Genomic DNA, 23,184 nt, shown 5'->3' with positions numbered 1-23,184 from the left:
TCCTTGGCTCTCAGGGCTTCTGTCAGATGATCTGCATTATCCCAATTTCAACTAAAACAGTTTGCTTTACTTCTGAGGAACATGAGGAAGCCCTCAGTGGTCATATGGAATCATGCTAATCAGAATGAATGCAGACACATGCATCACGAGTCAACATCAATGAAATGAATAAGTCAATAATAAGATACAGTGGGTCAGTAGTGCTCCTGCTGATAACTGTGTAGGCACATACTGAGTGCATGTTCTAAACACATCCGTCTGCATCAGGAACACCACACGCACAGGAAAGGGTCAAGAGTTCAAACTGGACAGGTTATCCTTTAGAATCTTTTTATTGCACGGACAGATAAATCATTTCCACATTTTATACGATAGGCAGCTTTTTAATCTAGTTTAACACTTACTGGAATGAAGTCATTTGTTCATGATTGGATCAGTGTTCATCAACAACATCACGTGCAAAACAAATCAATATAAACAGAGCAAACAAAGATGACATCACACAGGTAGCTTATCATTGAAACAGGGAATGTGAGTTGTGTCAGTTCCACCAAGTGGGGCAATAATCAATCATACACAAATCCAATAACGACATACTGGAAAAACAAATATAAAATAACTTAAGGATATGCTGACATGAGATGTTTAACATCAGTGTCTGAGGGGGGACGTTGGAGCTGCCCCTCTGAGGACTGATCTACCCTATCATCAGTCTACAACATATTCAACACCATCAATAATCACACACAATATGACCGTCCATCCCCTCAGATAAGACTTTCTATTGCAACACTCTGCATTCCTCATACACGTTGAAACACCCAGTGCTTTAATCATGGACTCAATTGACTAACATCACAGCTGGGTGTACTGGAGATGACTGATTGTGTGTATCCATAAAGTCGGGGGACTTACAGACCGAACACATCCGTGCTGTAGCGGTTGAAACATCCTGACTGAGTCTGTCATTTATGTTACAGAAAACTCAAAAAGATCTTTTGATAAACCCTCGTTACAAGTGAATGCCCACTTTGATCCAACACCACCCTTTAGTTCCTGACACAGACTGTTTACTAGGAGTTCATGCATCATCTAGTCTCTGTCACAAAGTCCTTCTCAGCAGTTGGTTGGTGGTGATCCAGTCTGAAGCGGATCATATACAAGTGTGAGCTGAAAGGCTTCTGTAGATGGGGAGCTTTGTGTTCTTGATGTGAGTGAGCAACAGCTGATGTTAGCAGCATGAACACACTTTGACTTTTTGATATTTGGACAGACAGAAGCTTCTTCTTCGAACCTTCTGACTCCCACCTCATAATATGTGACCGCTGAGAGGTGAGAATGTTCTCATGATGTTTAGTGATGCATTTACACACAGTTTAGTACCTCATCCATAGACATAGACCAGAGCTGGACCATGAGAGCTCACCCACAGATAACTCATAACACATTATACCCTGGCTTAGTAATAATAACCATGACTATAGTTTGGACTTTAACATGTGACATTGGTGGAGGGCCTTTTCAAGAGAGTACAATTATATTATAACATAAAACAAAAAGTGACCTCCTAGAACTGCTTAGTGCTCCACACAGTAACACAGCTCAGAGGAGAGATACTCACTAACAAATGACTTCTAACAACAATCTCATTCATGCTTCCATTCATTCATTGAGATGTTCCAGTCAGTGCTGTGAGAGGACACACACACACACACACACACACACACACACACACACACACACACACACACACACACACACACACACACACACACACACACACACACACACACACACACACACACACACACACACACACACACACACACCACACACACACACACACACACACACACACACACACACACACACACACACACACACACACACACACACACATCACACACACACACACACACACACACACACACACACACACACACACACACACACACACACACACACACACACACACACACACACACACAGAATTTCAGTCAGCCTGGCTAACACCGTGTGAATATTGATATCTGTGGGTTTGATTGGCTCCTTCACTGACCATGCAACACTTGAAGCTGAATGACTGCATGAGATATATATATATGTGTATATGTACTGTGTATAAAAAATAAAGACCTCGGCACGAAGAGGCTCAGAACGGCCTGTAGTTCCAGAAGCTGGAGAAGACAGAGATCTGCAGGAGGAGAGACAGAGCGGCTCACTGACAGTTAGGCTGCCTCAGGAGTTGTGAAGTCAGAGGAGAGCTCCCTCACACAGATGAGCTTGACTCACAGGTGGAGCACCTCTACAGCCAGGATCTCTCCTGGACACATCAGCAGTTTGCTTTTTAATCAGAAAGGTACAAGCTGGTAAACATCAAAACCTGATGGCTAGAAGTTACCTCTGAGGATGTTTATTGAATTTCAGACAGACACACCCTGTCGCCGTCTTTGTTCTCAACTGCAACTACAAAGGAACTTTAACAAGGGATTCAGAGTGAAGGAAACCCCCCCCCCCTCTACCTTCACAACTCTGTAATAGAGTAACACAGATGAGTCATGTGACCCTGACAGAGTGGGACTGGCTCGTGGTGCAGGACACTCACCTTGTCCTTGAGCTGCTGGCAGAGCTGCAGAGAGATGGTGAAGAACACCAGTGTGTCGTTCAGCCACGGCACCACACACTCCACCTTGTGGACGTGGCTCACCTCGAAGCGGTTGTGGTTGAGCTCACTGTGGAGGAGAGGGAGAGGACCAAGGAGACGTTAGAGGAACCTTAAACAGAGACACAGAGAGACACAGACAGAGACAGAGAGACACAGAGACAGAGACACACAGAGACACAGATACACAGAGAGACACAGAGAGACACAGAGACAGAGAGACACAGAGACAGATACACAGATAGACACAGATACACAGACAGACACAGAGACAGAGAGACACAGAGACAGATACACAGATAGACACAGAGACAGAGAGACACAGAGAGACAGATACACAGATAGACACAGAGACAGAGAGACACAGAGAGACAGATACACAGATACACAGATAGACACAGAGACAGATACACAGATAGACACAGAGACACAGAGACACAGAGACAGAGAGACACAGAGACACAGACAGAGACACAGACAGAGACACAGACAGAGACACAGACAGAGAGACACAGAGACACAGACAGAGAGACACAGAGACACAGACAGAGAGACACAGACACAGAGACACAGAGTCACAGAGACAGAGAGACACAGAGACACAGAGACACAGACAGAGAGACACAGACAGAGACACACACAGAGACACAGACAGAGAGACACAGAGACACAGACAGAGAGACACAGACAGAGAGACACAGAGACACAGACAGAGAGACACAGAGACACAGACAGAGAGACACAGAGACACAGACAGAGAGACACAGAGACACAGACAGAGACACAGAGACACAGACAGAGAGACACAGAGACACAGACAGAGACACAGAGACACAGACAGAGAGACACAGAGACACAGACAGAGAGACACAGACAGAGACAGAGACACAGACAGAGAGACACAGAGACACAGAGACACAGACAGAGAGACACAGAGACACACACAGAGACACAGACAGAGAGACACAGAGACACAGACAGAGAGACACAGAGACACAGACAGAGAGACACAGAGAGACAGACAGAGAGACACAGAGACACAGACAGAGACACAGACAGAGACACAGACAGAGAGACACAGACAGACAGAGAGACACAGACAGAGAGACACAGAGACACAGACAGAGAGACACAGAGACACAGACAGAGAGACACAGAGACACAGACAGAGACAGAGACACAGACAGAGAGACACAGAGACACAGACAGAGAGACACAGAGACACACACAGAGACACAGACAGAGAGACACAGAGACACAGACAGAGACACAGAGACACAGACAGAGAGACACAGAGAGACAGACAGAGAGACACAGAGACACAGACAGAGACACAGACACAGACAGAGAGACACAGACAGAGAGACACAGACAGAGAGACACAGAGACACAGACAGAGAGACACAGAGACACAGACAGAGAGACACAGAGACACAGACAGAGACACAGAGACACAGACAGAGAGACACAGAGACACAGACAGAGACACAGACAGAGAGACACAGACACAGACAGAGAGACACAGAGACACAGACACAGACAGAGAGACACAGACAGAGAGACACAGACACAGACAGAGAGACAGAGAGACACAGACAGAGAGACACAGACACAGACAGAGACACAGAGACACACACAGAGACACACACAGAGACACAGACAGAGAGACACAGACAGAGAGACACAGACAGAGAGACACAGACAGAGAGACACAGAGACACAGAGACAGAGAGACACAGAGTCACAGAGACAGAGAGACACAGACAGAGACACAGACAGAGAGACACAGACAGAGAGACACAGAGACACAGACAGAGAGACACAGAGAGACACAGAGACACAGACAGAGACACAGACAGAGACACAGACAGAGAGACACAGACAGACAGAGAGACACAGACAGAGAGACACAGAGACACAGACAGAGAGACACAGACAGAGACAGAGACACAGACAGAGAGACACAGACAGAGAGACACAGAGACACAGACAGAGAGACACAGAGACACAGACAGAGAGACACAGACAGAGACACAGACAGAGAGACACAGACAGAGAGACACAGAGACACAGACAGAGAGACACAGAGACACAGAGACACAGACAGAGAGACACAGAGACACAGACAGAGAGACACAGACAGAGACACAGACAGAGAGACACAGACAGAGACACAGACAGAGAGACACAGACACAGAGACAGAGACACAGACAGAGAGACACAGACACAGACAGAGAGACACAGACACAGACAGAGAGAAACAGAGACACAGACAGAGAGACACAGAGAGAGACACAGAGACACAGACAGAGACACAGACACAGAGACAGAGACACAGACACAGACAGAGAGACACAGAGACACAGACAGAGAGACACAGACAGAGACACAGACAGAGAGACACAGACACAGACAGAGAGACAGACAGAGACACAGACAGAGAGACACAGACAGAGAGACACAGACACAGACACAGACAGAGACACAGACAGAGACACACACAGAGACACACACAGAGACACAGACAGAGAGACACACAGACAGAGAGACACCGACAGAGAGACACAGACAGAGAGACACAGACAGAGAGACACAGAGACACAGAGACACAGAGACACAGACAGAGAGACACAGAGACACAGACAGAGAGACACAGACAGAGAGACACAGAGACACAGACAGAGAGACACAGAGACACAGACAGAGAGACACAGACAGAGACACAGAGACACAGACAGACACAGAGACACAGACAGAGAGACACAGACAGAGAGACACAGAGACAGAGACAGAGAGACACAGAGACACAGAGACACAGACAGAGAGACACAGAGACAGAGAGACAGAGAGACACAGAGACACAGAGACACAGAGACACAGAGACAGAGAGACACAGAGACACAGAGACACAGAGACAGAGAGACACAGAGACAGAGAGACACAGAGACACAGAGACACAGAGACACAGAGACACAGACAGAGAGACACAGACAGAGAGACACAGAGACAGAGAGACACAGAGACAGAGAGACACAGAGACACAGAGACACAGAGACACAGACAGAGAGACACAGACAGAGAGACACAGACAGAGAGACACAGAGACACAGAGTCACAGAGACAGAGAGACACAGAGACACAGACAGAGAGACAGAGACACAGACAGAGAGACACAGAGACACAGACAGAGACACAGAGACACAGACAGAGAGACAGAGACACAGACAGAGAGACACAGACAGAGAGACAGAGACACAGACAGAGAGACAGAGACACAGACAGAGACACAGACAGAGAGACACAGAGACACAGAGACACAGATACACAGATAGACACAGAGACAGATACACAGATAGACACAGAGACACAGAGACAGAGAGACACAGAGACACAGACAGAGACACAGACAGAGACACAGACAGAGACACAGACAGAGAGACACAGAGACACAGACAGAGAGACACAGAGACACAGACAGAGAGACACAGACACAGAGACACAGAGTCACAGAGACAGAGAGACACAGAGACACAGAGACACAGACAGAGAGACACAGACAGAGACACACACAGAGACACAGACAGAGAGACACAGAGACACAGACAGAGAGACACAGACAGAGAGACACAGAGACACAGACAGAGAGACACAGAGACACAGACAGAGAGACACAGAGACACAGACAGAGAGACACAGAGACACAGACAGAGACACAGAGACACAGACAGAGAGACACAGAGACACAGACAGAGACACAGAGACACAGACAGAGAGACACAGAGACACAGACAGAGAGACACAGAGACACAGACAGAGACAGAGACACAGACAGAGAGACACAGAGACACAGAGACACAGACAGAGAGACACAGAGACACACACAGAGACACAGACAGAGAGACACAGAGACACAGACAGAGAGACACAGAGACACAGACAGAGAGACACAGAGAGACAGACAGAGAGACACAGAGACACATACAGAGACACAGACAGAGACACAGACAGAGAGACACAGACAGACAGAGAGACACAGACAGAGAGACACAGAGACACAGACAGAGAGACACAGAGACACAGACAGAGAGACACAGAGACACAGACAGAGACAGAGACACAGACAGAGAGACACAGAGACACACACAGAGACACAGACAGAGAGACACAGAGACACAGACAGAGAGACACAGAGACACAGACAGAGAGACACAGAGAGACAGACAGAGAGACACAGAGACACAGACAGAGACACAGACACAGACAGAGAGACACAACAGAGGCACAGACAGAGACACAGAGACCAGACAGAGAGACACAGAGACACAGACAGAGACACAGAGACAAGACACAGAGACACAGAGACACAGACAGATGACACAGACAGGAGAGACACCTGACACAGACAGAGAGACACAGAGACACAGACACAGACAGAGAGACACAGACAGAGAGACACAGACACAGACAGAGAGACAGAGAGACACAGACAGAGAGACACAGACACAGACAGAGACACAGAGACACACACAGAGACACACACAGAGACACAGACAGAGAGACACAGACAGAGAGACACAGACAGAGAGACACAGACAGAGAGACACAGAGACACAGACAGAGAGACACAGAGTCACAGAGGACAGAGAGACCACAGACAGAGACACAGACAGAGAGACACAGACACGAACAGAGAGACACAGAGAGACACAGACAGAGAGACACAGAGAGACACAGACAGAGACACAGACATGAGACACAGACAGAGAGACACAGACAGACCCGAGAGACACAGACAGAGGAGACACAGAGACAACAAGACAGAGAGAGACACAGACAGAGACAGAGACACAGACAGAGAGACACAGACAGAGAGACACAGAGACACAGAGACACAGACAGAGAGACACAGAGACACAGACAGAGAGACACAGACAGAGACACAGACAGAGAGACACAGACAGAGAGACACAGAGACACAGACAGAGAGACACAGAGACACAGAGACACAGACAGAGAGACACAGAGACACAGACAGAGAGACACAGACAGAGACACAGACAGAGAGACACAGACAGAGACACAGACAGAGAGACACAGACACAGAGACAGAGACACAGACAGAGAGACACAGACACAGACAGAGAGACACAGACACAGACAGAGAGAAACAGAGACACAGACAGAGAGACACAGAGAGAGACACAGAGACACAGACAGAGACACAGACACAGAGACAGAGACACAGACACAGACAGAGAGACACAGAGACACAGACAGAGAGACACAGACAGAGACAGAGACACAGACAGAGAGACACAGACACAGACAGAGAGACAGACAGAGACACAGACAGAGAGACACAGACAGAGAGACACAGACACAGACACAGACAGAGACACAGACAGAGACACACACAGAGACACACACAGAGACACAGACAGAGAGACACAGACAGAGAGACACCGACAGAGAGACACAGACAGAGAGACACAGACAGAGAGACACAGAGACACAGAGACACAGAGACACAGACAGAGAGACACAGAGACACAGACAGAGAGAGACACAGACAGAGAGACACAGAGACACAGACAGAGAGACACAGAGACACAGACAGAGAGACACAGACAGAGACACAGAGACACAGACAGACACAGAGACACAGACAGAGAGACACAGACAGAGAGACACAGAGACAGAGACAGAGAGACACAGAGACACAGAGACACAGACACAGAGACACAGAGACACAGAGAGACACAGACAGAGAGACACAGACAGAGAGACACAGAGACAGAGAGACACAGAGACACAGAGACACAGAGACAGAGAGACACAGAGACAGAGACAGAGAGACACAGAGACCAGAGACAGAGACACAGAGACACAGACAGAGAGACACAGAGACAGAGAGACACAGAGACAGAGAGACACAGAGACACAGAGACACAGAGACACAGACAGAGAGACACAGACAGAGAGACACAGACAGAGAGACACAGAGACACAGAGTCACAGAGACAGAGAGACACAGAGACACAGACAGAGAGACAGAGACACAGACAGAGAGACACAGAGACACAGACAGAGACACAGAGACACAGACAGAGAGACAGAGACACAGACAGAGAGACACAGACAGAGAGACAGAGACACAGACAGAGACACAGACAGAGACACAGACAGAGAGACACAGAGACACAGAGACACAGAGTCACAGAGACACAGAGACACAGAGACACAGAGTCACAGAGACAGAGAGACACAGAGACACAGACAGAGAGACACAGAGACACAGACACAGACAGAGAGACACAGACAGAGACACAGACACAGACACAGACAGAGAGACACAGAGACACAGACAGAGAGACACAGAGACACAGACAGAGGGACACAGAGACACAGACAGAGACACAGAGACACAGACAGAGAGACACAGAGACACAGACAGAGACACAGACAGAGAGACACAGAGACACAGACAGAGAGACACAGAGAGACAGACAGAGACACAGACAGAGACACAGACAGAGAGACACAGACAGACAGAGAGACACAGACAGAGAGACACAGAGACACAGACAGAGAGACACAGACACAGACAGAGACACAGAGAGACACAGAGACACAGACAGAGACACAGACAGAGAGACACAGACACAGACACAGACAGAGAGACACAGAGACACAGACAGAGAGACACAGAGACACAGACAGAGAGACACAGACAGAGACACAGAGACACAGACAGAGAGACACAGAGACACAGACAGAGACACAGACAGAGAGACACAGAGACACAGACAGAGAGACACAGAGAGACAGACAGAGAGACACAGAGACACAGACAGAGACACAGACAGAGACACAGACAGAGAGACACAGACAGACAGAGAGACACAGACAGAGAGACACAGAGACACAGACAGAGAGACACAGAGACACAGACAGAGAGACACAGACAGAGACACAGACAGAGAGACACAGACACAGAGACACAGAGACACAGAGACACAGACAGAGACACAGACAGAGAGACACAGACACAGAGACACAGAGACACAGACAGACACAGAGACACAGAGAGACACAGAGACACAGACAGAGACACAGACAGACAGAGAGACACTAAGAGACAGAGACACAGAGACACAAACAGACAGAGAGACACAGACAGAGACACAGACAGACAGAGACACAGACAGACAGAGACACAGACAGAGAGACACAGACAGAACTCACAACATGGCTCCTGGGTTGTGCAGCACGGAGCTTCCAGCTGGCCTGTAGTTCTATAGAGATGAAACAATGAGTCCCCAGCTGTGAGAGGGTCAGATACAACACACAGTACAGAGATGCTGTCATGGTGCTGTTACCTTGGTGGTGTTGGGAGGCAGCACATGCAGCTGGTACACCGTCAGGCACAGTTTGCTCAGGTTGATGTAAAAGTTCACCATCACGTCCCCAGGCATGGGAGGGGTGAACATTTTCTGGAGATGGAGGACACACACAGAGGGTAAACACATGTTGTTTGGAGAGCTGTTGTAACTCTCCTGGTTTCTGTTCTTCCACCAGATTGTGGAACATGGCATCTGAAAGGTGTGGGTTCAGTCAGGACTCAACTTCTCCTACACCAAACTATGAAAACCCATATTTGAGCTTCATAATATGAATCCAAGCTGCTGTAAGAGGATAAGCAAAATGCCCCAACCAAAAGAAAAACACATATTTCTGTTTTCTCAATTACAAATACTCAATTTGGCCACAAGAGGTGTTCTCAATAGCCCTACCGTCATGTGTTAAGGGCTTTGGTAGTGACATGACACTATAGTCACATCACTTGCAATACATCTTCATTAGAATGAATTGAAATATGAATGTTTTAGTCCCAGTTGAAACACTGGCTAGTGATGCACGTCAACTTCTTGTGGCCAAAATGAGTACAACAACAACATAATTACCTTTTGTGCTTTATTCACAAACAAAAGATTATTTCAGACAGACTATCTTGGCAAATGTGTTTTATCTGCCTAGCGAAGCTTTTCTTTCACCTTGCACACAGGACAAAAGCTACTTAGTTCGGACTTTAACCAGGTATCTTCTTTTTGCACATCTCTGGCTTCCATACCAGGCCCCTGGAATGACATCTTTGTTAGCCTGATATATTCATCTTAACTTACAAAGGAAGGGAAATATCATATCTTAGATATCATTGTATGCTGCTAGAGCATTAAGATGTTCTCTTCATTGGAACTAAGTGACTCAGACTAAAACAAGATTTTTAAAGTTACAAGTTTGGTAAAAAAACAAACACATACAGGCTAATATATCCTCCATTATCACATTCTAACTGGAAGTGATTTCAGCTTCACTAACCCATAGTCAGTCTCAATATACTATACAATATACATACTCAATGTGTTAAAGTGTGTGTGTGTGTGTGTGTGTGTGTGTGTGTGTGTGTGTGTGTGTGTGTGTGTGTGTGTGTGTGTGTGTGTGTGTGTACCATCAGCCCGCTGGTGGCCAGCTCGGGCAGCGTCATGGAGGCGGGGGTGGTGAGGCGGTTGCGGGCTCTGGTCAGCTGCAGCATCACTGCGTCCATGAGCTGCGGCAGACACAGGAACAGGAAGTGAGCTCACTGACACAGCAAACAGTTAGCCATGGTCCAGGTTGCCATGAGAGACACACCTTATTGACCTCGGCCCCCGTCTTGAAGTGGTAGCTCTCGTCACGGCTGCCCAGGAGCCCCAGGGCCTGGTTCACGTGGTTCCTGGCATCCTGGATCTGAGGATCAGAGAGGAGAGGGAGAAATGTGAGGGATCAGTGAGGCATACAACAAAACATTCTATATTCAAAGTTAGAGAATGACACTCAGTGCATGGGCAGGCTGGGGGAGTAACGGGTGGAAAGGGATTACGTAATCAGGATACAAAAAAGAGGTAACTATTCCCTTACAGTTACATACAAATAAGAGCTAATCAGATTTCTGATACATTTCTAGAAAATGGGGATCAGTAGCATGATAACAGTGTTAGTGAAACCTAAACAGAGCATGTAGTGTTTGTTGTAAAGGATCAGATGTTCTCTCTTCTCTGTCAGCTGTACTGTTCTGTAGGATAATACTTTACGTGTGAATCTATACGCCTACTGCCTGAATCTGCTTTATGGTTTTCACTTTCTTTGCTTCATTTCTTCTGTTTTTCATTCAGCAGGTGAACCTATATGTTCATAACATAGTGTGTATTAAACTAAAACGGAGCATTTTCTGTCAGCTCAGATTGTATTCCTGCTTTTTGAAACTGTAGTATGTGCTCATGTGTTTCAGTGTTGGTGTTTAGGCTGCTGCCTGAACATGCTGAGTGACAGGCAGCTTTTCCTATAAATACAATTATTTTTAAATATCTTGGTTTCTTCTTTCCTAAGGTCACATTGTTCTGTTTTCTTACATTATGCAAAGTCAATTCATCGTATTGATATTTATTTTCTCTGGTCTTTATTTGCATTGCATTTGATATTGAGGTAATCCAAAAGTAACGGAAAGTAATCAGATTAAATTACTCTTATATTTTGATACTCAGATTAGGTTACTGATTACATTCTTCTACAGGTTGTTGGTAATTGTAACGGATTTCATTTTTAAGTAACCCTGCCAACCCTGTGCATGGGTGTCAGAACACTTACGAGCCTCTAAACTGTCAAATGAACTAGAACATTCAGAGAAATGTTGACTGTGTGACTGAAACTTGGGTGCGCATCCCGATGGATTCTTGTACCACATTCGTTTCTGAACATTTTTAGATCACCACTGGATTTAGTTAACGACCGACAGGTGTGTTGAAAGATCAAAGCTCCTCTCCCCTCTAGCCGTGATGTCACCAACACTAAGTCTTAACCAGCTCTCCCATACACACCCATTATAAAATGTGAAACAGTGTGACATTTTCACAAAACGTAAGCTGCGACTACGTGAGAACCGTACTAGCTATCAAAAAATATCCAAATAGTCCAATAAAGTCCATAGTCTTGAGAAGCGTATAAACTTGTAATTCTACGTTAGAGAATGTGGAATCTGTATGGGGTCAAAGTGGGGTGTTTTTGAGCTCTGTTCAAATGATGGATCATTCCGCACGTTTTGATGTGTTTTTTGTGTTTCGTGTCAACGCTGCCGGACAAGAAGCGTGACAAAATGTGTGGCGGAAGACGGAGAATAAGATGAAATAAGTATGTTGAATAATATACTGTGTGTGGCTTCGCCAGTCACACAGAAATACCAGCAGATTGCTGAACTGCTGTAATAACATCAAAGTTGAGCAAAAAGACATTGAAGGAATCCATGTGTATAGTTAATACCAACACTGTTGGAGACATTCATTTGAATGCTAATGTCGTTTTACACTATCTTTGTCAAATTGCACATTGACAAAAAAACACTCCTTATGAGAGAAAAGTAAAACCTCACAATCTATTCCCTGTGTTTCAGGGTTGTGTTGTGTGTGTGTTAGCATCACACACTCCACACCGTACCTGCTGCAGCTTCCACATTTTGTCCTCTCTGAACTGAAAGTGTAGCACTTGGCTGCTCTTTGCAACCTTCAGGTTTATGTCCTGTGAAGAAAGGAAAAACATTAACTACAGTCAATGAGTAACATGAGAGGAGTAAAGCCTGAGAAGCAGACACACTCACAGCCTGAGTCAGAGCCTCTCCCTGCAGAGTCAGCACCCCCTTCACCTGGTCCATGCTGCAAAACATCACACTCTGTTTCAACATCACCAGGAACTACAGGAAGACACATGATGTCAAACACATGATGTCAAGGGAAGGCTTTACTCGGGGTGTTTCTCAATGCCACTATTTCAAGCATACTACGTCATCGAGTGCCGCCGAAGGACTGTTCCAATGTCCAGCATACTTGGAATTCTACCGAGGCCGGCGTACTTCGTAGCGGGACATTTCGAGGCTGCACACGTGTAAACTCCACGGTCTTAAAATCCCCACAATGCTTTGCGCACGGACCTATTTCCATATCTTTGGCGGAAATTGCGCTCCATTTAAGGCGGGGCCTCGCATATGACGCACACCTGTTAGCCTGTTCCACCATTCTTCGTTTTCTGAGGCTCGGAAGGATTCTTGCCTCGCTTCTGAAGCAAGTGACTCGGAAGACATGTGCTACCAAGCAAGCGTCCTCGACATTGAGAAACACCCAGTGTGTGGAGGAGGGTACCTGATCTGAGGGATCACAACATGAAGGAAGTGATTTTTATTGTGACTATCTATTACCGAGAATATGACAGTCATTTCCTCCACAGGCATACATTATTATGTTAACACGGAGCCCCTAAAGGTTCATGGAACAAGAAAGTATATTGTGCACACAATATACTTTCTCGGTCGCACGAGAAAGTTACCGGTGCGCCAAGTAGGAAGTGGAGAGCACAGGAGACAACCGTTTCATTGCAGACTGTTATGTTTATGTGGGGAAATGGCAGTGCATACATTATTTTTACCTTCATTAGAACAGCTGAATAGAGATCGAGGCTGCTGCGTGCACGTACACACACACACACACACACACACACACACGACACACACAACCACGACACACACACACCACAAAACCACCCACACACACACACACACACTGACCACCACACCCACACACACACACACACACACACACATCACACACACACACCACCACACACACACACACACACCACACCCACCACACACACACACTGATCACACACACACCACACACCACACCACACCCCACACACACACACACACACACACACACACAGCTACACACACACACACACACACACACACAACACACACACCACACACACACACCCACACACACAACACACACACACACACACACACACACACACACACTACCACAGCACACACACACACACACACACACACACACACACCCACACACACACACACACACACACACACACACACACACACACACACACACACACCACACACACACACACACACAACACACACACACACACACACACACACCACACACACAGTGAGAAAGTATATCGTGCGAACGAGAAACTTATTTTTCCCCATGAACCTTTAGGGGCTCCGTATGTTAAAGACAGGACCTAGTTATTTCACTACGGACACACTATTGTATTTCATTCATCGTGTCCATAGTAAGCTGAGCTACACAGAGTATTACGTTGAGCTGCCGAGGATGAAGTTCTCCTGTTTTGAGCTGACTCTCCAGGCCTGGGGTGGGGCATGGAGAAACGTCGGGGAGGCCCTCCTGTTGGCAGAGCAGACTCACTGTTAGAAACATCACTGAGTTGTGGATTGGTGGTCTTTGAGTTGATAGATGTATCATTTCAGGTGTGGAAGAGCAGTTGGACAGACATGATGTTTCTGATCTTAACCTCTGGTGTCTAACTCAGTCACAAGTGTTAGACACCCACTGGAAACCCATCACAGCTAGGACTGGGTGAACGACTTTCACTGGTACCAGATGTTAATGTTTAGATCATCATATTTCAAACTGACACCAAGGCAGGATTTCTGATATCAATGTAAAGCTCAAACCTGATAAAGCCCCCCCAGAACCACAAAGAGCTGTTTGTAATAACTTAACATTACAAATAGACAGACCCCCACATGAAATGAATGGTAATCATTTGACCACATCACCAAGTTGTTGTATAAACACGTATATACATGAAGCTGTCCTTTTACCTTGAGGACGTCTTGGAGCTGCTTCAGGACAGCATGCACTTCTTCTTTCAGCAGCCAGTTGAACTCCTCCTCCTATTCAAAAGTCAAAAGAACTCATGCATACAAACGGAGGAATATGGAGTGGGACCACTTCAACAATAGATGGGCCAAAGCCTGTGCTCACAAATACCTTGGTATTACAGTCATTCATATCTATTTACGCCTGAGTTAACACAAGTACACTAAAACTGTGTATTTATTTTAAATGAATGTAAGTTAACAAATGTGTCATTGTCTCTAAGATAAAGAGATGCTTCTTTCTGATGATAAATGCTGTTGTTGAGCGCAAAACTATTCCATTCATTCTTCATTATGCTAATTTGTTCTGTTACAGTTTGGTTTGTGCATTCAGTTGATCTGATTGTTTGTACTGCAGACATAGTGCATATCTACTTAACCAATAAGAGACAATTAAGTATTAAGTATTTAATCTGTACTGATCCATTATTTATTGAATTAGGCTTTAAAGGTTCCTTTGTTAAAGCTCTCTCCATTGGTTAACACTAGGAACCTTTGAAAAGAGAAACATTCTTTGACAACATCAAACCCATTCACAAAACTCATGCCAATTTTTGATGATTATCACTATGCTTTAGATGTATTCATTGGCCAGTCAGTTCCTGAAGGATCAACTGGTTTTTATTTGCAGATATAACGTCCCACTGAGGCGCACTACATCTGTACAATCTGCTTTCTCTTTTATGGCCATCAAACTTTGTAATCTGCTTCCAGCTGATCTTAAAACCTGAACAAATGTTCACTCTTTTTCCCATTGATTTTGGGCAATCAGTTTTGCCAGCATTAATTTGACTAGAATTTGAGGTATTAGTTTATTTGTAATTGTAACATTATAGTTGTATGTGCTGGTATTTATATAATAATCAGCTGTATTTTTATATGTTTGAATTGTTAGTGTGATAGTCATGTTTTAGTGTTTGTTGATTGGTTAGTGTGTACCTGCCCAGGGACTGCAGATGGAAATCAGCTTTATCTATAATCTGGCATATAGCATGTCTTCTCTTTGTGATATTTATGGATTTGTATGCATGGTCCTTGTTGAATAAAGACTCAACCCTGTAGTTACAGAAGGGTTGAGTCTCAGCTCAAAGCTTACCGAGCAGCTGAGCTCCGTTGGTTATCAGTAAGATAATAATGTTTATATGTTACAGAGTGTAGAAGACCTGTACAGAGATGGTGACAACAGAGAAACAGGCCCACTGTCACAGCATCACTAAAGACAGCACCTGTATGGAGGATGCTACACTCCCTCTCGGCTAGCAGCAGCTACATTACTCACATTTAGACAGTATCTACATTCCTTTAAAATATCACTTCAAAATGCCAACACATTTGGTATTTACGGACGGGCTGTCAGTAAAGCAGCCTAATAGACACAAGCAGCAGTCTGTCCCCGCGGAGCCGCGGAGCTAACACTCACCAGCACCGCTCTCTCCACCTGGCTGGCGGCCGACATCTTGGGCAGCTCGGACAGAGACCTCTGCGGGTTCAGCATGTTGTACAGAACCAGGATAACACTCGTTTTACACCTTCAAAACAATGTCCTCTCCCTGAGATGAAGGTCTCTCACTCCCTACGAGATTAGCAGAGGATGAGTTGCCTTCGGGTACTGTCGGAAATAACGCGAGCGCTAACACAAGCGACCAAAAACAGCGGCAAATACAGTTGTAAAGATGACCCTTTCGAGCTTGGTTTTGTCTCTAACATAATGGTCCTGCTGGGAAATTAATCCTCTGCAATGCATCTTTACAGGTAATATTGTATTAATTCGTTAACAGCTGTTAAACCACACTGTTAAATAGTGTTTTCTTTCTTAAACATTTCAAACAAAGAACTGAACATTGGTTTATTTTTGCTGTTGTGTTATAGTTCTCCTATTCATTACGTCACTGTGCAAAAATCAGTCGCATGCTGCTTGTCATTTTCAGAGACATCCAAAATCACAGATATTTGTCCTGACTGATGCCTTTTTTGTTCTGAGGAGAAAATGTATTGCTCTTTACGAGGACCACGTGAAAGCAGCATTAAAGGGTCACACATTCACCATTAGACTGGCCCCGCCCACCAGTCAGGCTCTGAAAACCAGGCTGCAGTCGAATAGAGTGGCGAAGTCCCTCCCCTTCCGGTGGACCTCCATGGGACCTTATTTCGGAAAAATTATGTATTGAAGTCAATGGAGAGAGAAAGATTATCTTTCGATCCCGTTTGAATTGTGCCACGAATTACACATATGATGTTTGTCAATTTAAAAGATAATTTTGCAAGTCAAAAAAAAAAAATGTGTCGTAAAACTGTGAAGTAACACATTTGTTTGTGTGAAACGCTCAATGAACTACATCTCTGGTCTCACAGAACAACACACGTCACCAAGATGGCCGTCACTACTGTCTTGTCAACAAAACGATTGACTTCCCTCACTATCACCACAATGAAACACGTCCTGAAGAAAGTCATGCAAAGCTGCCTGCCTGCCTTCCTTTGATTCTCTCTGAACTGCCTGGTCTTTTTAATGTTTAATGTCAACCATTTGTGCAGATAGCATGAAGTAGAGAAGATCGCTAGCGTTAGCATTTCTCCCCCGGGCTTAAATGGTGTATTATAGAATGATCACACCGGTGTGACAGTACTCAAAGGGTTCACGAAATATGACTACTACTCTTACTGTTTAACATTTTGGGTTACTTAATGTTACTTCATGTTAAGGCTAATACAAATGACAAGGCTGTAATGCTAACTAACGTGCTAGCTACTAGCTAGCTTGATCCAGACACTCCTGGTCCTTTCATCAGACGGGAAGCGAAAGAACGAGCAAGACCCATTGCTGGTATGATAACAACCTGGTACTAAGCACACAGGCATCTTGTTAAAGTTATCTTATCTTAGCCAGCGCCATATAGATAGATTCTATCTATATGGCGTTATCTTATCTTAGCTATCTCTATTTTAGTGGAGGAAAACAATTGTGACATCACTTACGCGACTCTGGGATTTGTAGTCTTTCTAGTTGCGTATTTTTCATAGTCTTATATTTCAACAGTTTTACGACAAACTGTGACTTTTTTGACATGGAAATTATTTTTTAAGATTGACAAACATCATATGTGTAATTCATGGCACAATTCAAACGGGATCGAAAGATACGTTTTCTCTCTCCATTGACTTCAATACATTATTTTTCAGAAATAAGGTCCCATGGGGCGGAAGTAGATGGGCGTGACTTCGCCACTCTATAGTCCATTTAGCTTAGGAACCTTCCTAACCGAGTGAAATGACCCGGAAGTCCCTCAGTGGCAGCCATGATAAGTGCCGTTCGAATTCTCTAGATCAGTGGTTCTCAAATGGGGGTACGCGGACCCCTAGGGGTACGTTGGAGTACTGCAGGGGTTACGTGAGATTTATTTTATGTTAATGAAAGAAAAAATATGTGTAACAGAGTTACACACATTTCAAAAGCGAAGTGTAATAACTGCAGTGGCTTTCCTATCACTGAGAATAACAAAGATCCTCAGTGAAGCACAAGCCCATGTTTCTCACTAAATTGTAAGTACAACTTATTAAAAAGATCAGTTCAATGCAACTAATGTCGTCTCAGTGTTATTGCATGATGTTACAATTGGTTTGCCATGAATTTAGTGATGGATTGTAAACATTTGAAATGTAGCATTTAAGTGTTTCTCAGTTACAAGGTTGTTGTTTTAATAAATCAGACACTGATGGTGCAAGGCTGTACTGTACTTCTTTATATAGGCATTTTTTCCCTAACAAATTGTTTTTGCGCCGATCAGGGGGTACTTGGCTGAATTTTTTTTTCAAAGGGGGTACATTATTGAAAAAAGTTTGAGAAGCACTGCTCTAGATGCGCTGAAATTCATTTCCGGGTCACTACCGGAGGACCGAGGATTCGAGGATTCGAGGAGCGAGTATCTGAGGATTTCATCGGAGGATGGTCTGGTGGTTCCTCGGTTATCGCTCCTCCATTATCGATCCTCTGTCCTCCGGCACAAATAAGAGCCATGGGATGCTACTCAAGATGGCGCAGACAAATCAACTTCCGGTGACACTGACGACCGACGACCGAGGAAATGAAAATAGTCGACCTGAGACGCAGCCCGAGGATCGAGCGTCGAGGAGGCTCTCTGGAGGAGCTATAACCGAGGATACACTGATGGGTCCTCCACGGCTCCTCCGTGGATGCATTTCCGACAACAGAGATGTTTCAAAGAGTCGTGACCATAGACTGTATAGAGTGGCGAAGTCCCTCCCCTTCCGGTGGACCTCCATGGGACCTTATTTCGGAAAAATTATGTATTGAAGTCAATGGAGAGAGAAAGATTATCTTTCGATCCCGTTTGAATTGTGCCACGAATTACACATATGATGTTTGTCAATTTAAAAGATAATTTTGCAAGTCAAAAAAAAAAAATGTGTCGTAAAACTGTGAAGTAACACATTTGTTTGTGTGAAACGCTCAATGAACTACATCTCTGGTCAACAACACACGTCACCAAGATGGCCGTCACTACTGTCTTGTCAACAAAACGATTGACTACCCTCACTATCACCACAATGAAACACGTCCAGAAGAATGTCATGCAAAGCTGCCTGCCTGCCTTCCTTTGATTCTCTCTGAACTGCCTGGTCGTTTTAATGTTTAATGTCAACCATTTGTGCAGATAGCATGAAGTAGAAAAGATCGCTAGCGTTAGCGTTAGCATTTCTCCCCCGGGCTTAAATTGTGTATTATACCACACCGGTGACAGTACCGGTGACCACACCGGTGACAGTACTCTTCAAAGGGTTCACGAAATATGACTACTACTCTTACTGTTTAACATTTTGGGTTACTTAATGTTACTTCATGTTAAGGCTAATAAAAATGACAAGGCTGTAATGCTAACTAACGTGCTAGCTACTAGCTAGGTAGCTAACTTGATCAAGCCACTCCTGGTCCTTTCATCAGACGGGAAGCAAAATAACGAGTAAGACCCATTGCTTGTATGATAACAACCTGGTACAAAGCACACAGGCATCTTGTTAAAGTTATCTTATCTTAGCCAGCGCCATATAGATAGATTCTATCTATATGGCGTTATCTTATCTTAGCTATCTCTATTTTAGTGGAGGAAAACAATTGTGACATCACTTACGCGACTCTGGGATTTGTAGTCTTTCTAGTTGCGTATTTTTCATAGTCTTATATTTCAACAGTTTTACGACAAACTGTGACTTTTTTGACATGGAAATTATTTTTTAAGATTGACAAACATCATATGTGTAATTCATGGCACAATTCAAACGGGATCGAAAGATACGTTTTCTCTCTCCATTGACTTCAATACATTATTTTTCCGAAATAAGGTCCCATGGACCGGAAGTAGATGGGCGTGACTTCGCCACTCTATATATAAAGGTCGTGACGCACGGCCGGACTGATCTCAGCCAATGACAGCTCTGCATGCATCCCCTGGATATTATTTTATTAACTGCTTTCATCGCGACGCGATGTTTACAGAGAGAACAGCTGTGAGGTCCGTGCAGAAAGCAGAGCAGTGTGTAAAATATATATCACTCAGTATAACAGGCCTACTCTCTTTATTTGTTTTAGTTTAGTAGATATCTACAAACAAAGAGTCCATATTTTTCTAAAACCATTTAGTGCTTCACATAATAAAATACACAACGGCTGTAGCCTGATTATGCTTTAGGAGCTGTAGGTGCGTGTGGTACAGTGTGTAGGTGTGTGTGGTACAGTGTGTAGGTGTGTGTGGTACAGTGTGTAGGTGTGTGTGGTACAGTGTGTAGGTGTGTGTGGTACAGTGTGTAGGTGTGTGTGGTACAGTGTGTGCGTAGATGCAGCGGACAGACAGGTCTCAGTTGGTTTGGTGTCCTCTGCTTACGTTTAATACTTGTAAATAAAACTTTTGACGCGTAATTTATTAGTCAATAGTCAATGGGTGCTATTCCACCACACGCGGCGCGTTACGGCTCAGAAGCGTCCCAGAAGCGGCTCGGCGCAGGGCTCCTCTAAAATTAGGATCGAATCCTATTTTTGTCGCGGCGCAGCCGTAACGTAATGCTGCGTTCACACCGGACGCGATGCGAATATTCGCTTCGCTCTAATCGCTCCTATCGCATCGCTCTAAACGCTGGAGTTTCACCGCGGCTGCCAGCTGTGTTTACTCGCATCATTCAAACAAGACGCGCTGGCTCGGGAGCTACAACTACAACAAAATGAACATATTTTACCGTGATTAAATTGTAATACACGTTTATAAATGATGCCGAAGTAACAACATACTGATACCGGTTAGTAACAACCATGAATTAATGCTTTGACAAGTCTGCAGACAAGACGGCAGGCAAAACACCTTTTAAAATGCTTGTTTTCTGAATGAAGATCGGGTCGACCAGGCTAAGCTAACGTTGTATATGCTCATTCCACACTCATAACAACGGCCGACAGACATAAATAAACCAGCGACTGTATTCGCCATGGCACAGACAGTCTGTGGTTTGTACTTGTTTAACTTTTGTCCAGTTTCTGAACAGATATGAGGAGCTGTGAGCTCTGTGTGCTAACTGCTAACAGCTAACGGCTGATGTTGTGTGGTTGAACGTCAGTGACGGCGGCTGAGATCCTCACCGCTGATTGGCTTCCGCGAGAATGTGTCACGTGAATTTGACGCTCTAGTTGAAAAAATTGAACTCTCGCGTTTAACGCGGCACCGTTCAATCGCCTCAATCGCGTGATTCGCGCCGCGTCCACCGCTTCATGCGCGCCGTCGGAGCGAATTCGCGTCTGTCCGCGTCTCTGCATTGACTTTACATGTAATCGCGCCGCCCCCAAACATCGCATCGCGTCCGGTGTGAACGCAGCATAAGGTCGGGCAGGCAGGAAGTGGAACGTTCAGAGCATATATAGCATATATATATAGATATATACACACACACAAACTAATTTTGCAGACCCTATCCCTCCGTAGTCTTTCAAGTAGGAGGAGAAATGCCAGCGTTCTCCTCCGGTTTACAGGCACTGTGTAAATTATATATATAGAATAATTATGATGATGAATGCATTTTTTTACCACTAAAATAGAGCAACACATCTTTGATTCATGTCGTTTATAACTGGAATATTACAGTTATTATTAACTTTGTCTGTACAAAGTAGCCTGTCCAGGAAATATGCCCAAATCAACAAAAACTGCGAGCCGGCAGGCAAGACGCTCCGCTTCTGAAATGCTTCTGAAACGCGCCTGGTAGGGTATGACGCCGGAGGAGGCCGGACCAAAACTGCAACGCGGCGCAGACGGACCCGGTGGAATCTAGGGGTTATAGTTGTAATCTCACGTGACCAGAAATTATGCAAGCTCCTCCCATTTCTCATTGTGGTCTGGTAAGTAAACATTTTTACAAAAAAACGTGTTTTGCTTGTCAAAGTACATTTTCTAGATGTCAGCTATATCGGCTGTCATGTCAAAAAAATATATATCCAGGTTTAAACAAATATATTGTATATGTTGATGTGTTGGCAGCGTATTAAACCATGTGAGTCATTAAGCTAAAGATGACTCTGAATTTTAATGCTGGGCTATTTTTTCTAAAATGGTGGCTATGGGGTAAAGTGAACCATGGGCCTTGGGGTAAATTGAGCCAGTTTTTCAATGGAGAAATGAATGAAAGTAGGCCAAGTTGACAATAACAGCTCATTGTAGGCTACATTTAAAG

The 23,184-nt window shown here is 45.0% G+C and overlaps 1 protein-coding gene across 1 annotated transcript; it reads right to left on the bottom strand.

Moving 5' to 3' along the window:
- Window positions 1–313: 313 nt before the first annotated feature.
- Window positions 314–17,078, bottom strand: rogdi (rogdi atypical leucine zipper). Its single transcript, XM_034113637.1, is given in 13 exon segments — window positions 314–1,689; window positions 2,137–2,194; window positions 2,606–2,732; window positions 9,909–9,958; window positions 10,043–10,156; window positions 11,173–11,271; window positions 11,355–11,450; window positions 13,191–13,271; window positions 13,351–13,405; window positions 14,873–14,904; window positions 14,906–14,959; window positions 15,400–15,471; window positions 16,877–17,078. Coding segments are annotated over 12 exon segments (897 nt in total). The 5' UTR covers window positions 16,952–17,078; the 3' UTR covers window positions 314–1,689; window positions 2,137–2,152.
- Between the last annotated feature and the right edge of the window lie 6,106 nt (window positions 17,079–23,184).

Source organism: Trematomus bernacchii, unplaced genomic scaffold, assembly GCF_902827165.1.
Source record: "Trematomus bernacchii unplaced genomic scaffold, fTreBer1.1, whole genome shotgun sequence".
NCBI classification, from domain to species: Eukaryota; Metazoa; Chordata; class Actinopteri; order Perciformes; family Nototheniidae; genus Trematomus; species Trematomus bernacchii.
Note: the sequence above shows the minus strand (reverse complement) of the source record. Positions and strands in the feature narration are given on the sequence as shown.